Source organism: Protopterus annectens, chromosome 9.part0 (genome assembly GCF_019279795.1).
Source record: "Protopterus annectens isolate FY-2018-M chromosome 9.part0, PAN1.0, whole genome shotgun sequence".
NCBI classification, from domain to species: domain Eukaryota; kingdom Metazoa; phylum Chordata; order Ceratodontiformes; family Protopteridae; genus Protopterus; species Protopterus annectens.
Genome location: NC_056743.1, coordinates 1150321265 through 1150338485, shown reverse-complemented (window position 1 = coordinate 1150338485; position 17221 = coordinate 1150321265). Strand labels below are relative to the sequence as shown.

Genomic DNA, 17221 nt, shown 5'->3' with positions numbered 1-17221 from the left:
ATGCATATTGGTTTTGTTTTGCGCACTGTAGATATTTCATTTTTATCATTATTGTATTATTATATTTTTGGTGTTGGATCTCTTGTACTGGAGGTTTTCACTGTTAAATCTTACTCTTGTATTATTAGACTTTTATTGGATCCTTCTGTAGTGAAGCCTTTACACTCTTTGCCTGTTGTATTATTCTATATTCTGTATTGGAGCTTTTCTTCCCCGGCCTCCACTGAAAATGGGCTTATAACCCAGATGGACTTTTCTGGTTACCAAATGTCAAATAAATAAATAAATAAATATGTTGTTTTTGCCTTCTTTCCTTTGGAGCATTAGCCTCTGTTTAATGGCTGTTGAGCCCGTTCAGTTCATAGGAAAAGGAGATCTTTGCCAATCATCCCAGGGTGACAGCCAGAAGCAGTCATCACAGTGGTCCTAAAGGTTGTTTACACTCTGTCCTGACTTATACATTAGATGGTCTAAAGGGGGAAGGAATACCTCATCCAGGTGTCCATATGGTCAGGTTTCACCCCAGACTATGTTTAATTGTGGACCATAATTTACCCCAAGCTAGATAACTGACACCCCTGTATCCATAGCTGGATCATTCTGTAATGTAGAGCCCAGGAGAATTTCTTATTAGCCTAGGCCTGCCCATTGCAGCTGTTTGCACCACCATTATATATATATATATATATATATATATATATATATATATATATATATATATATGCACACACACACACACACACACACACACACACACACACACACACACACACACACACACACATAAAAGAAGATAGGAAAAATGTCAACCTGAATGCAGAGTATCTGTGAACAGCATGAAGACATAATCAGAAGAAGTAGTTTCCCCTAATTCTGTCTAAATTATTTGCTTCATTTATCATCCCCTGGCCATCTCAGCACTACTTTTGCTCCCTCTTCCATAGCTGACTAACCCTTTCTGCACTTAATTTTTCTTTGACTTGTAGTTCTTTTCTTTCTCATTATTTGTTTCTTTTCCATCTGCATATTTTATTCTAATCTTTCATTCCTTGTTCAGTCCAATTCCATCCCCCTATTCCTAGTTTACCTGTCCTATCCCTTTTGCCTTTTCGTATTTGTATGACTTCTTCATTACTTTTGTATGTATCTTTTTCCCTTATTTTCTTTCTATTCATTTTTACTTTTTGAAAAAAAAATCCTTTCTTTATTTAACTTCCTTGAAGCTGCCCTTTTCTGATTTTCTGTTATAATTCAAATTTCAATAGATTTTATATAACTTAACCCTGAATTTCTTTCATCTATTCATGAGTTCTTATTGTTTCAGGTTCAGTCTCTGCTAATGTATAATTAAATCTGTAAGCTGGAAAGTCTGTAAGCAAACCTGGCATAATTTAGAAAGAAGTTTAAAAGGGCGATCTGTGCAGGCTTTAGACGTGTTCAAGGAAAGACGGACTCCAAATGGGAATGACGATATGATCAATGAAAAACCGAGTGTTGCGTTTCTGAGAATAGTAAGAAGAACTATTTCGATGAGGTGTACAAAGAAAAAGAAGAAGATAGAATGGAAAAGACAAAACATTTTTATTAGTTCTACCCATCCCAACAACTTCTGGTCACTTCTCCTTCAAGTCCATCCAGACCTCCACCATTAGAAAATTACTACACAAACTAAAATCCACCACCCTTGCAACTGATCAGCTACCTAACACATATCTGAAGATCGCAGCTGACTCCGTGACCTATCCTATCTCTCTGTTGATCAACAGATCAGTCAGAGAACAGTATGTAACTAAACTCTCGAAGGCATCCTACATCATTCCTCTACATAAAGATGTCCTGAAGAGTAAAGTTAAATAGGCCCTAGAAAACCATTCAATAACAAGGCTTCAAACTGGGATGGAATTCCCAATGAATTGCTTTAAGTTATGCGAAATGTTTATAGTGCTGCTTGGAATTTTTCAGCAGATCTGGAAAATATAACATTGGTCATTGAATTGTAAAAAGTCAATTTATATATTACCCCCCCCCCCCAAAAAAAAAATACAATGCTAAATACTGCTGAAATTATTAACAGCTGTACACATTAATGGGTAGTTACTAAGTCTCCAGTCTGGGGAACCATAGACGACTCCATCCCCAATTTCCAGTTGCATTCGAGCACTGTTTGGTTAAGTGGCTTGCTGAAGATCACACAGTAGGCAAATGAGGGCTTAAGGAATTAAGCCCTGTACCATAAGAACTACAGCTCACAGCCTTAACCCTCTGCAACTACTGCAAGCAAAGTAATGCTCAAGACCTTGCAAGCTACAGTCTAGCAATGTATAGACTTGAAATGCAACCCATCAAAAAGAGGCATATTGTCTTTCATGCCATGAGTAGACCCACCACATTTTCTACCCTCATCACTTTCATCTTCTGAGAGGGTAACAAATAAGAGCTTGTGTCAAGTGTGTGCACTTTCAGTGAGATCATTAGCCATCTGATACTTCAGGCTGCCATTTCTTATCAAACCACAGTGTCATCTTCTGGGAAAGTTCATCTGAATTAAGCAAGTAATTGTAAGTAGTATTGGTTATCCTTTGCTTAGGTGACTGCAGTGCCCTTACCTGGGTTTTCCTACATTGCGTTTGATAGGTTATAATGGGTACAGAATAGTGCAGCTAAACTCCTTATTTAGGTGTACAGAAATGTCACTTGCATCCTGTGTTCTCCTAAATTTTAACCTTTTTTTTAGTTTTGTATTGTGCCTAGCTGAATAGGGACAGAAACAATGCTGACTTGACTGAAGCAGACTGTCATTGGTACTGGCGGAGCTCCTCCCTACAGTTTAGTTTGTAGTACTGACCATTCTGTGATGCTGTTTAATAAACCTGTTCATGTATACAAATGTTAATAGTAGCAGACTTCTACCTCACATATAATCTACCCCCTTTCTTACGTAGTGGATACACTGCTACTAATGACTAACCATCTACCTACTTCTAACTCACTAGGTTACTTCCCATTTGTATTCTGCATTTTGATTCCTTCATTTTTTTCTCACCAGTAACTTTGAGAAATACTTTGTACACAACCAAATCTGCAGAAGACACTTTATTTGTATTGCTTCTGACAAGTAACATGCTTTATATTCATTTTTGTGTATTATTTTGCATTCTTTGCATTTTGTCTAAGTTAACACATTTTGACCATTCTTCAGTGCTTTGATTTCCTTTCATATTGTAAAGTATCAACCCATTCTGCATTAAATACTCTGTAAATCCTATATGGTGTAGCCTTTAAAGATTTATAACCTATAAAACATCAAATGAAATATTTTCAATTTGACCCTTGGCTTGTCCATTGTAATAACTAGTCTAAGTATTTTTGTAATGTTGTGTTATACAAAGGTTAACTTCACAAGACTCTGTTACTTCGGTCTTTTATGTAGTTTGGGCAAAGTCTAATTTGTTCAGGGACACCACAGTAGGGAATTAGGAAATTGCTATTACATGGGAATTGGGTAATGGAAAGAGGGTTAGGTATAAGTAATGGGAATGTAAGGGTCAAGTTAGAAAGGAGGGATGGTGTCGGCAGGAGGTCATGTGATGGGTAGGAAGGAGTCATTTGGATTTTTAGAATAACTGGTAGTTTAAGGGATCAGATTCTGGCATGGGCATGCTGATAATAATAGGTTAACATCCAAGATGACCATTGTAGGTATTCTGGTACAGGTAGGCCTTGGATTAGTTGGTTGGGAATGAGTGTGATGTGGAGTGTGTTATATATATATATATTTTTTTATCTCAGCATGCTGGAGAGGGCCTGGAGGGTTGATAGGGCATTTGGGGCTTTGTCCTGGTGGTTTGATAAGGATGTTTAACTGTTTATTCCTTTGCTTGGGGTGGTGTGGAGCATGTGTGTTATTTTTTTATATTTATAATGTTAAGAGGGAGTGCCTATTTAATAACAGTGTACTGGTGAAAATCTGCATAAACGTATATAAGACTGATAACGACTGCACAACCCTATATAAATTCAGCTCATTTTGCATTCTCCTTGATGGTTGGAGGGAGTTAGGTTATGGCAGTGGCTTGTTCTGGCAGACAGGCCACAGGTTTTAGCAGATGGAAAAGTTTTCTGTTTCTTGGGTTTGTGCATTCAGCAAAGGTTGCCTCAGGTGTGTCGGCTTTTTAACAGTTTGACTTCCTTATGTTTTTTATGTGCTTTTCTGTTGACCATTCATTGATGGGATTCATCTCAGCAGGTCGTGGTTGGGGAGCAGAGGCTTTCAGCTGGACTGTTCATTGGTAGGGTGTGATGGGAACAGGTCATGGTTGTTTGTGAAGTCACCCATTGATTATAATGCTTGACTTTCTGGGAGGCAGCATTTGGTGGGTGTCGAGGTTGGTTCACTGATGAACACTCCTCGTGCTTGTGGCTCACAGGATGGTTAACGGATGTTAGGGATGCTTCTGAGGCTACTGCAGTCTTTCATTTTGAATCTTCGTCTGTTCCTCTTGTCATCAGAAGATGCAGAGAGTTCACATGTGAGGGGACAACATAGTTGTACTCTGGATGCAGGACAGGAGCACTCCTCATGCTTGTGGTTATTCATGCGGTTTGTTAGATTTTGCACATGTGCATTTAGGGATATTCTTGCCATTATGTGTGTTGCAGCTGAAGGGATTAATGTGGGTTTGGATCTGTTAGGAAGGTACCAGCTAGTAATGCTTTACAAAATAAATAGAAACAAAGGAAAGAAAGAAAAAAGAAATATGATGTGCCTGCTCAGCGGTTATTGATACGTGGAGTGAGGAATAGGTAATGGGGTTTGGGATTTGTCTTCAGTTATAGCTTTCATCATCTCGCTGGCATTGGACTCAAGCAGTTTGCTGCTGGGTGGGCAGAGAAGCAGTGTGGGCCTTCAGGTGCCAATCTAGGGGACGTTTTCTATAATTAAGCAGTTGGCAGTAGCAGGGTCATGTTCTGTAGCTTTGTTTTATATATATATATATATATATATATATATATATATATATATATATATATATATATATATATGGGTCTACTGGAAAACACCGAAATTCCACTTGTTCGAAAACTTCTTGCACTTCCGCGAAGAATGGTTCAACGAACCGTTAAGGAACATGGGTGCCAAAGCACACTACAGTGGGGAAAAGGAGTTTACATGTTTCCTCACTGTAGTGCGATCTCGGAGTTGGTATATTTAAGTAGGGGGGGTTGTAGGGATTACAGCTCCCCCACATGGGGGGTGCAGGGGGGCTTGCCCCCTTGCAAAAACAATGTTTTAATGTTTTTTATCGGTTCGTTGAACCTATTTTCGGGAAAGTGCACTTTTGCTTAAGTGCACTTTCCCGGAGGTGTGGGTCTACTGTCTAATTTCGAAGATGTGTATTTTCGAAGTTATACAGTAGACCCATATATATATATATATATATATATATATATATATATATATATATATAAAATTAGATATAGATATATGAAGAATTATAGTTTGAAATTAAGTAACCTCCACATTATTTTGCATTTGGCAGTGTAGTTGTTAAATAGTTGCAGCTTAATCTTACAACCTTGATGCTGATTACCCCAGTTTGTTAGTGATTGACTGGTGTTAAATTCAGTAAGACTTGGCTATATATGCCTTTTACTAAGACCATATGCAATGCATTATTAAGTAACAAATAAAATGTGGATGGGCAAGATTCATGATTTAATCTATACAGTGAGGTAATTAGGCATGTGGTCAGATAGCAGACGTGGGGAATAGGTTGTCTGAGGACTGCTGGTAGCCCGGTTTGATGGGGAGGTTAGGTAGTTCAGGGCTTTAGTGTTAATTTTTTTCTTCCTGGTCATGTTTTTTTTTTTTCTGTGTTTGCAGGTGGCACAGACCAACAGCTTAAAGAAGAGATGGGCAGTTATGGCTCAAGTGGAATAGTTGTTCAAAGAAGTACCTACAGGGGATCCACTGGTGACAGAAGCTTCCAGTGGGGTTGGAGGCAAGAGATGAGCTCAGTTGGTGAGGCAGACATCTACCACCAGAGGCAAGCAAGGCAGGAAGTCATTGGTCAGCTCTGGTGATGAGGGCACTGCTGTGGAGGAAGCGAATCCTGGCAGAACTGCTAGTAATCACAATACATCAAGGATATTGAGGGTTAACGTTAGGTTGGTACTAGAAGTGGGGGTGGTCATTGAAAGTTTAAGTGGGATGCTGCAGGGATTAGTGAATGTGGATTATGAGGGTGATTGGGACTTGCTTGAATGAGGTGAGCAGGTATAAGGTGATATCTCGGGTGCAGAGGCTTTGGGGGATGAGAGAGGGACCTTGCTATGGGGAGTGCAAGTTCAGCTATGCAGCATGGTGTTCTGCTTCAGTCTGAAGTGAGATCTGATTTTGGAATTTGCCTGTGGGATTGGTTGTCTACTCAAACATAGGCAACAGGAGAAAGGGAAGTTTTTCTTACTCTGCATACTTCTACTTCTGTAAAAGAGAAGATAAGGATAGATGAGTATGTTGTTATAGTTGAGCTGATTGATGCTGATGGGGTTCACCCACTCATTGAATTGGACACAGCGGGTAACACACACTTGGGTAGGAATATGGACCAAAGGTTTATTGCCAGACTTGGGAGAATTAGGTTTTATTTATTATATGGTGTTGTGCTTGGAGAAGGATACCTCCCAGGCTCCACTATTGTTGACTTAATTTTTGACAATCTGGGAGGTGCAGAGGTTGCATGCCCATAATGCATGGCTATGGTACAGTCAGCAGTTCAGCAAACTGAAGGCTGTCAGTTAATAATTGAAATGGGAGGTGAGGCATCTGGATATTTGGCTGGCTACTAGTGACTTACCTAAAATAAATAGGATATGGGGAGCAATGTTTTGAGCATGTTGGGCATTTAATTCTGGTAGGTGTGCCTGGCCAGTGAGTAGATTATAACACACTTGCTTGATTTGTGTTGGGATGCATTCAGCTTCTCAATGTTGTCATCAAGATGGAGATCGAGTGCACACTGTTTCAACCATGAATGACAGTGGCTCCTCTTCTTGCCGGGTCAGCAAGAGGTCACAGGGTATAGTTGTTTTCGTGACCAAAGAGCCAGTATCTCCTTTCAAGAGCAGAGAGGCAAGCCGGTCTTCCAATTTGCTTGTTAAAATACAAGTATTGTGGCAGGCGTTGGCAAGCTTTCCAAATGTGGAGAGTGCTAATGAATTGATTTGGGGATTTTTACAAGTGTTTTCCATCAAATCAGGGGTATGAAGGGATGGTGTAGTTTGTAAAAATTTGCATTCAGTTTGAGGCAAAGAGAAGATTCCACAGGGTTTGACTGACAAAGAGTTGTGAGCCAGTAATTTATTGGGCACTTTTACTTTCCCTCCTTTTGTTAGCTTAAGGGTATCCCCTTTGGGTCTGATCACTAAGAAGTCACCTGGGGAGGTTTGATTGATTCACCGTTTATCATTCCCATAAGGTGAGTCCATTAATGCCTTTATTGACATGAGGACTCTCAAGTTAGGTATGCATTTTTGGATGATGTGGTGGAGACAATTAAAGGGTTCAAGGATCCTTCATTAGTGAAGTTTGACACTGAGTCAGCATTTTGTTTGTTGTCAGTGCGAGAGGATGAATGGCCATTACTGAGTATGGTGGCTGATGGCATGTTTTATTTTGAGAAGGACGTTTCCATGGGTTGTGAGGTGGCTTTTGCCACTTTTGAGAACTTTAGTTCCACTCTTCACTGGATATGGCAGCAAAAATGAGTAGTCAGAGGGCCTTTCATTATCTAGATGATTTCCTTTTGGTTGGTGAAGGTTATGAGGGAGCTAAAGAAGAGATGCAGGCTTTCATTGATATGTGCAATCAGTTGGGTGTTCCTCTTACAAAGAAGAAGCTGGAATTTCTTGCCAAGGCTTTATGTTTTTCAGGGTTGATAGTTGATGCAGGGCAAGGTTTGTTGTGTCTCCCTGTAGAGACGGTAGAGCATTTGAAGGGTAAGATTGAGTGGTTTAGGACTAAAGCTAAGGTACGGATCAGGGACATCATGGAATTTTTGTGTTGGTTGAATTTTGCTTGTTGGGCAGTTAGTCCAGGCAAGACATTATGTAGGTCGGTTGCATTTCTGCTAAAAGGGAGGAAAAGCAAGCACCATTGGGTTTGAGTTGGTATGTTAGTATGAGAGGATCTGAATTTATGGGCATCATTTCTTGACGGGTTCAATAGGATTCTTTTTGGTAGAGAGAGCAAGTTAATCAGGTAGATTTGCATTTTTTTACAGATGTTGCAGGTGGATAGGGAATGGGGGCATATTTCAGTGGGGAATGGTTTGCAGCTAAATGACCAAATGACTGGGAAGAAGAGTGGAAGAGGGATGTGGCTTTCATGGACTTGAAGCTTATTTGGGCTACCTAAGTGGTTTGGCAGGAACAACTGAAGGACAGGAAAGTGATTTTTAATTCAGACAATCTGGTGGTGGTACAGGTCTTAAGGCTGAAAACTGCTAAATATAAGTTACGCCTGTTAGTTTTAAGTAAACTCATTTTGCAAAGTTTATTGATTAATTTTTCGTTTTCAGGTGTGCATTTACCAGGTACAAAGAATTCATTAGCTGAAATCCTTTCTTGCTTTCATTTTTGCAGGTTTTGACATTTTGCTTCAGGGGTGCAGGTCAAGCCAGTGTTGTTGCTGGAGGAAGTATGGCATCTTGGTCAGATATAGGGGGATGGCTTATTCAGCAACTGTGGGCAGTATCAACTTGGAAGGCTTATAGTAGGGTTTTGTCTGCATTTGGTGAATATGTGTTGGAACTGCAGGAGAAAGAGAGGCTATGTCTCTGATGCTGTGTCTATTACATGGTTGAGGGGACAGGCGGCTAAGTCTGTTAGGGTACATTTAGCAGGTCTTAGCATATTTGTTAAGATGATGGGATTAGAGGACTTAACCAAACCATGGAGAATAGGCCGGATGTACATGGGACTGGGTTTTTGGTAGGAAGAGTGATGTATGGTTACCTATGACAAAACAGGCTGTTAGGATGTTGTTGTCACAACTGCAGTTACTAGTAGGGAATTCCATGGATCACTCACTCTGGGTACACTGGCAGTGTGGATATACAGGGGGATGTTTAGGGTGAATGAGCTGTTGGGGGACGTTTTTATTTCTTCCACAGTGTTGGTTTGGTTATGGTGATCTAAGACAGATCAGGTGGATAAGGGGACACAGACTGTGTTATGGGCATGTGTGGAGGACCTTCTTTGCCCGGTGTGATGGGGTAAGAAACTGCAGCTTCTACATGCAGGTTGACCTCAGGATTTGATTTTTCATAACAGAAGTGGGAAGGTGGTGGAATCCAGCCAATTTATATGTTTGATATGGAAGGCTTTTCAATGTTTAGGTTTCTAAGGTGAAAGTTTTTCCACACATTCGTTTTGAGTTGGGAGGACATCTGGTGCAAGAGATGGAGGGTCAGTAGAAGTTATAAAGAGAGTTGGGTGGTGGTCATCAGGGTAATTTTTACCTTATATTGTGTATTATGATTGATGACTAATATTAATAATGTTTTTTTTCTCTCCCTTTTATCCTTAGGTGGGGTTGTGGTCAGATTGGGCCATTCCTTTGTGGGAAGCAAGCTGAGATTCAACTGGATGCAGAGGAGTTGGGGTTGCAACAACAGGGCTGAAGGTGTTTTGGCAAGGTTTTAGAAGTCTAAGGTGGCATCCACTCATGGACAAGTTGGAAGATTTTCAGTGCAGGCTTGGGATACAGCATGTTTTGGTACTGCATTTGTCAGATAATGACCTGGGGAAAGTTCCTGAATGGTGGTTATTTGCTTTGATATTGGGGGATTTGGTAATTATGAGGTGTAGCTTTCCTTCTGTGATTATAGTTTGGTCAGAGATAGTGCCATACTTGGTTTGGAGGTATGCTGACAAGTTTATGGCTGTTGAGTGGGCTTGTCATTTTGTTAATCATCTGTGTTTGAGAAGGTTGAGGGAGGTGGGTCTGCATGCCATTGAGCACGGGGATTTTGACAACAGGATGGGGTGCACAAGTTTAATGGGCACCTTTCATTGTTTTTGAAGAATTTGATTATGTCATTGTAGACATTTGGGAAGGGGGAACAGGCTGTACCAGGCTGGTAGGCAGAGAAGAGGGGCTAAGTTGAACCCCACTTCTGTTCCTCCTTCTAGTTATTGCTGTTTGGGTTGGTATAATGTGTTTGCTATAGACGTGAGTGGTATCTCACTGCTTCTAATGGGAGATTAAGGTTAAGTGAGTGGATTGATTTATCACTGCTTTATGTCAATAGTATGGTGAAAGTAAATGGGTAACACTGCCTATTGTAATTATGCTGGAATTTATGCCATTGATTGTATTGAATTAATCATATGTTTTGTGGTCAATAAATGGTCATCTTATCCTAAATGATGTGGTTATTTATGTGTAAGGGGGGTCCGGACAAACAATTTTAATTATTTTAAGATGCTTTCTTCAGTCAATAGAATATTGTTAATTTTTATATCTAGAATGCAATCATAAAATATTTACCTGGTATTTCTCTTTCATTATTTTGAGTTTGTCCCATTTCTCTCAATCCTTAAGATTTACTGTCCATTTTCAGTATTTTCTGCCCAGTTGTACCCTAAACTAAACATGTGAGTACTACTGTACTCATGCATGCGGATTTGCCTCATGATTTCATTTACAATAACTGTTCCAGTGACAATACCTCTAATTTGACAATAACTCATCACATGTTTCAGTTGACAAGTAGAGTACATTACTGCTAAGTCAGTAAATAGAATACTATACCTCTGCTGTTCTCCAGGTGGTTGGCTCAGGAAAAAATCTATAACAGGAATTGTATTTTTCCTCCCAGTGAGTCATGCAGGAATCTTTGCACTGGTTGTTGCTTGCAGCCGCTTTATTTCCTACTGTTATAAAAGAATGCATTTATTACTGGTTTTGTATTACTACATTTTCTCAGCTGGCACTGACATACCATCTTTTAGAAAGCCTGAATCTACCTGAGCCTTACTTATTTCTGTTGTATATCTCCTCAGTGGTAATTTTTCCCTTTCTTAGCAATCACAAAGGTTTATAGGAGGTAAGCTGAGTAAATTAAATGAATAACCCATAGTGTGTTTGATATTGTAAGGGACATTAAATCAATGTTTTACATGTATATGGCCATGTGATATCATTACTTATTCAATGCTATATATAAGTGTAAACAGACTGAGTAAAAAACTTAAGACAACCCTTCAGGCCATGTTAGCCGCTGATGCACTCCTGATCATTCAGACATTATCTGGATTAGCAGGGTGTCTTCTGTCTAGCACAAGTTGACTGCTTGGACTGGTTCACAAAGTAAAGGAATTCTTTAATGTTCAAAGTCACGCCTAAAACTTGAATCAGATTCAAGATGAGTTCTGTGCTCCATAAAGCAGAAAGTACTTAAAGTAAGCAACTGATAATAATAATAATAATAATAATAATAATAATAATAATAATAATAATCATCATCATCTATTTTTTGACCTGAACAGATTTTAGCAAATAATATTTTACTCTTGGCAAACAAGTACTCATTTTGCACTGACTTAAAATGGTAGATACATCAGAATAAGAGTTCATGACCTGACAAACTGCTGAGGTATTTGAAATAGAAGAATGATTAAAGGCAATATTGCCTGATAGAAAATGTGGTAACTAAGCTATACATGTGATGAAAGCAAAAACAGTTGTAGTTCTGAAAGAGATGGAAGGTAGGGTGGTTAGGAATCTGGGATGGAGCAGGCAGATTGTATTAACAAAAATACTATTTTAACTGATATAAATCTACTCATCTGATATACAATTAGTTTTAAATATTGTATTACCTTCTCTTCTAACATATTTGACTATATAATCCATTCCATCATACTTGGCTAACTTTATTGCAACAGCAGGCATTTTTGATTTTGTTTCATTCCCAGCAGGACACTACTCACCTTATATCATGGCTTGCTTCCATTTTCACATTTTACTCTCTCTTAGTTGATACTGGTCATTATGCTTGATGGTAACATTGACCCTCTAGCCTCCCATAACAAGATTACCATATAAAAGTGCTATAAATACTAGAATGTTGGGTACTACCTTTTTCTTTTAACTTTTAGCAAAAGTATGATTTGTGGTAATCTATTCCTCTATAAGCTTCTATACACCTATTCACTGCTTAGATTCCCGTTTTCTATCATGGAACCCTCCTGCAATGAACAAGACCTTCCCCCAAAACCAGGGGAAAGAATTGTCACTGCATGCTGATATCTTACCCTCACCCAATGGCCATTGATTACAGTTGATGCTAAAATCTGATTAATCAGATTTTCATGCAAAAAATTCTAGTTCAATGTCATTGAGCCAGTTGTACCTTTCAGCAACCTGTAAACTGTTCTTTATAAGAGTAGTTGCTACTCTGTAATGACTAATGGGTAAGTTTAATTTGTTTTCTACTCTTTTTTGATAAATTTAACCTCATTTTGTAAATGAGAAACCTAATGTGACACCCGACTTTACAACTCATACTCGTTTCAGGTTTTGGAACCACTTTTATCTTATTTCTAAACCTACGATACTTAACTATTTATTCACATTTCAGCAACTAGACACTTTCACTTGTTATTCTACCTTTTTACATTGGACACCTGGGAATATTAGTACTTTACTGCTAATATGCAGATAAATTAAAAAAGTGGAATGTGTACACATTGAGTGCACATCCCAAGGAAATGTAGGTTCATACTTTTATAGTTAGATTCTCCTATGTCTGTCCTATTCCACACATAAGTCCTTTGTTGATTTTGGCCCCACCATTTTCATTGAAAGGCTAAAATATACATCCATAACTATTTCTTTGTAAAAAAAATATTATCTTAAATCATTCTAAATCTGTTCCTTCTGTTATTACATGTTATTACACCCTTTGTTCTCAAACAAAACTTTTAAACTTGCTGACCTCATAAACTTAAAATCATATTTAAAGTACATTAAAGTTTATGTTATACTTTTTCTATCTCTCTTTGTACAAGTGTATAAATATTAGCAATGTCTCTTTTGGAAAAATCTTGATTGTAAAAACAGTACATATTACCTGAAGTAGGAAGGTTGTGGTTGGGGTCTCAACAGTTATATAGTGATACAGAATTTTTCTTCTTTTCAGCTACTGATATTTTGCTCTATCCTTACAGGAATTATAATATATTTCAGTGCTGCCTTTTTATATTTTACATCTTTAAACCAAAGCACCTTTCCAGTTTACTTGTTAAAAGTATATATCTCTCTCTCTTCCTTATTGTGTAGTAATTACCCCTATGTGAGGTGCATTTTTTTGTCCTTCTTTGTACAAAAGATAAGCTGTCAGACTTTAGACCATTCATTTTACTTTGCAGAATCCGATTTTATCAACTCCATAGCTTTATATGTATATATTAGCTCTATTAAATATCTCTTTGCTTTTTGTCAGAGACATAGTATTCCTTCCAGTCTCTCCAATGTCGCATAAACCCTGTCCCAGTACTGAGTTTTGAGGAACCATAGTAATATCTCCAATTTCTCCACTGTAGGCACTGCCAGTTATCTCTATTTCCATTTTGTCATACACCCAGCTGCCATCTTATAATCCACTCTAATTCAGTTCACCATCTACAGTAATCTTTCCCTGAGATTGTATGAAATGTTAAGCAAAACGTTGGACAGCCACCTCTGAGGAATATGCCATTACAAGCTTTAGCAAGAGGAATATGTCACTGCATATAACTGAAAGTAGGACGATTACTATCCTAGAAACTTGATGAATATTTATTGATAATCACAGACTACAAATTCTCCTTTAATGGGCACAGTAAAACTATATATGGAAAGACTTGCAGACAGATAAGGCTTATATTCAAAACAATGAAGGATAAAGTAACTCATATAGTAATTTCAATTCTTACTAGTTATTAAGGTCTCACTTAGAACATATAGCCCCATTTCATTTGCCTAGTTAAAGTGAAGTGAATGCAGTGTAAAAGAGACATATTGATAGTGAGCTTTTCAAACTTCACTAAAGAAACTAGACTAAAGAAATTAAACCTTTGTTCATATAATATAAGTTCAGGGGATGTTTTATTGTGTTATTTATGCTATGAAAATATACATTTTTTTAATTATTTCAACAAAAAAAGCATCAGAGGCAGGTAATTAAAACCCTCAAATAATACTCTGAAGAAGATTCATAACTACACAGCTAGTAGATTGAAATGATTTGTAGACAGAATAGTTGTAGCCTAAATTAGTATGAGTATGTTTAAGATAAAGTTGTACAAACATATGGATGACAGGTTTATTGTATATAGTAATCCTGGCTGTACAGACCAGTTATTGTTAACTGCCAATAACCTGCACTTATGTATGTTGTTTAGTTTAGTAGCAAAATCTGACATGCACAGAACTGGGTACATGTCTGAGGAAGGCCACATCTAAAGAGAAGGAAAGATAATACAGACAGATGATAGACAGCAAAAGAAATGTTAGCTAAGGTTGTGAAGTGAAATGAAAATATTTTCCCAGAATCTCTGTTTAATATACACCGAAGATAAATACTAGCCTAGCAGTGACATTTAGCTACCTAGGTATATGTCACGCTGTATCATAAATTACCATTTTAAGCCAGTGTTTATTCTTTTCTGTATAAAGTTTGGCAGTCATCTTATGAGAATGTAAATACAAAGTGGCAAAAGATTCAGATATGGGTGGCATTAGACATTGTACAAAAGCTGGCTATGTTAACGTGGAGAATTGAGTACTAACTGTGAACCAATAACTAGGTTTAAATTGTATGCTGACTACCAGAAAAGCCATTTGGGGGAATGGGAGTGAGGTGATCAATAACATGCTCTCTCTTCCTGTGCTCTGGAACTGTCATCGCCTAGTTAAGGCTAGGGAATCATCACTGCCTCTGCTTCTGGAGAGCCCTTGGCTGCCATCAGCAGTGCCGAAGCCCTTTGTATACGCATGTAGAACCAAATATGTAGTTAGGGCTACCTGGACATACTCAATGAGATGGGTCAGCTGGAGAGAATTGTGTAACCCCTTCTAATGCCCCGAAGGAGAAAGTTACCCTGTATCCCACCATAGCATGGCAGTTTTGGGAAAGCAGTCCTGCTGATGTGGTACTTAATAAAAGATAGCACATTGAAGTTTATGGTGAGGGAAAGTAAGGATACAGTTCATGGTACTGGGCAGGCCTTGAGAGGAAATAAGCTGATATTTAAGAAGTGAGACATACTACTACTAAAAAGGGTAAAAAAGGAAGGTACCCCTGAGTCCTTTATATAACATATCACCCCCTTTAAATAGGAACCTTGGAAATCTACTAGATCTGCCTGGTTAATAGAAAAATAAAATAAAGGGTATGACCGTGTTTTTAGATTGGTATTTATCAGTTGTGTTATTTATGGCAGCGTACAATCCAAGCAACAGATTTACAAGAAAAGTGAAATTATGAAAAATGAAAACTGCCACCTCCAAGGTGACTATTTATCTGGGATTCATTTATTGTTATGGGGCTAAGGTGAAAGGTGTGATGCAGGTACCTCAACATGAGGTACAGATATTCTGAATGAAAAGCCATGTGAGTCTAAAAAAATGCTTCTGTTTTAGTAGAAGTACCCCAACTGTTACAACAGTATTAATTTCAGACATGCACTAACAGCACAATAATTCTATATTAGGAAAACATTTATTTCAACTTACAAATGGCTGTATAATGGCTGTGTTGCATTCTACAGACTACAGAAATGGATAAATGTTACATTATTTTTATACATCTTCAGAATTCTGTGAAAAAAAAGCTCAACTCTTAGAGTAGCTACAGAAAAAAAATCTTAAAACCTATTCTTCACTGAGCTTTCCATTGTAGTACAATCCTCACTTATTTGCTCTGACCAGATTATACATCTGAAGCTACTGCCAGCAGAAACTGCACAAAGGAAGATAAAATGACTACTTACCAGAGATCACAAGCAGAATTGTCAATGTCTGTCTGTATGCGACTGCTGAAACCATTGCCATTTGAAATTCTGAATGTCTTACTGCACACACCTGATAAATCTGTAGAAATGTTTCTCTGGTGTTTAAGTTGAAACCAGAAGCTGTTTTGTAAAGAACATGTGTGGACCAGGTAGTAACAGGACACTAAATGTCTTTTGCAGCTCTAGAGATCTTTCCTTCAGGTTGGAACTGGAAAGTCAAAAATTGGACCAAGATTAGTTTAGAGACCTCTTAATTTATTGGACCAAGATTAGTTTAGAGACCTCTTAATTTATATGTCATTGTGTAGTACTCTCAATGTCTGACGCAACAATTCTTTTATTCTCTGCAATCATTTCTTCAATTTTATACTTGAGGGCTGTAATATTGTGTGGAGGGCAGGGCATAACAGAAATATAAAAGCAGAAGCCTTCTTGAATAATCTCTATAAGAGGGTGCATTCTTGTCAACCACAATGATTTTGAAAGAAAATGTATTCTCTTCAGTAATAAAGAGCTGTCTTTTATCATCAAATGCAATGCTGTCTTTTATGTGGTAAAATACTGTGAAAGTTGTTGAACTGGATATTACACTTCAAAAGGACAGATGGTCTCTTCTGTGGTATAAGTGCAGTGATCAAAAAAACATATTGCTGCTGTTTGTGAATGTAACGGTTATTTACTCAGCCATTTTATATTTCAGATTGTTAGCTAATATATATATATGTGTGTAATGATGATGTATTATGCCATTTCTTTTGCTGTCTATATTCAATTCTACAGTGTCTTGGAAATCAGAATTTATTAGCTAGAAATGGATGCATTGATTATCCTGTTTCCTGAGCCATAGGCTATTACATCGTGATGAATTTCTCTTAGGAAAAAAAAAATAACAGTGACTCATAATACTTCATAAGATTTTATAAGCAATATATGGAACCTAACTGGGTCTTACCAAAACAAATGACTAGTGCCAGAAACATGGCCTCAGCCTGAATACAAAAAAAAAAATTCATCATCATTCCCTTTGGGGAGAGTGATGTCCTCACAAATTATCACATTAATAACAGTGTCCCAAGCATGCAGTCAGTCATGAGGGATTTGGGCACCCAGATTGATAGTAACCTGACTTTTGACCACCATGTAGCTTCCATTGTATGGA

At 38.0% G+C, this 17221-nt stretch overlaps 1 protein-coding gene across 1 annotated transcript in view; it reads right to left on the bottom strand.

Annotated features, from left to right (window-relative positions):
* Nucleotides 1-16357, bottom strand: part of LOC122810931 (lectin-like) — a 160955-nt gene extending 144598 nt beyond the window's left edge. Inside the window, exons 1-2 of the mRNA XM_044082463.1 lie at nt 16042-16357; nt 10817-10938 (exon numbers count right to left, since the gene is read on the bottom strand). Of these exons, the coding sequence (XP_043938398.1) occupies nt 10817-10938; nt 16042-16102 (183 nt within the window). The 5' untranslated portion in view covers nt 16103-16357. The remainder of the gene's footprint in view (nt 1-10816; nt 10939-16041) is intronic.
* Between the last annotated feature and the right edge of the window lie 864 nt (nt 16358-17221).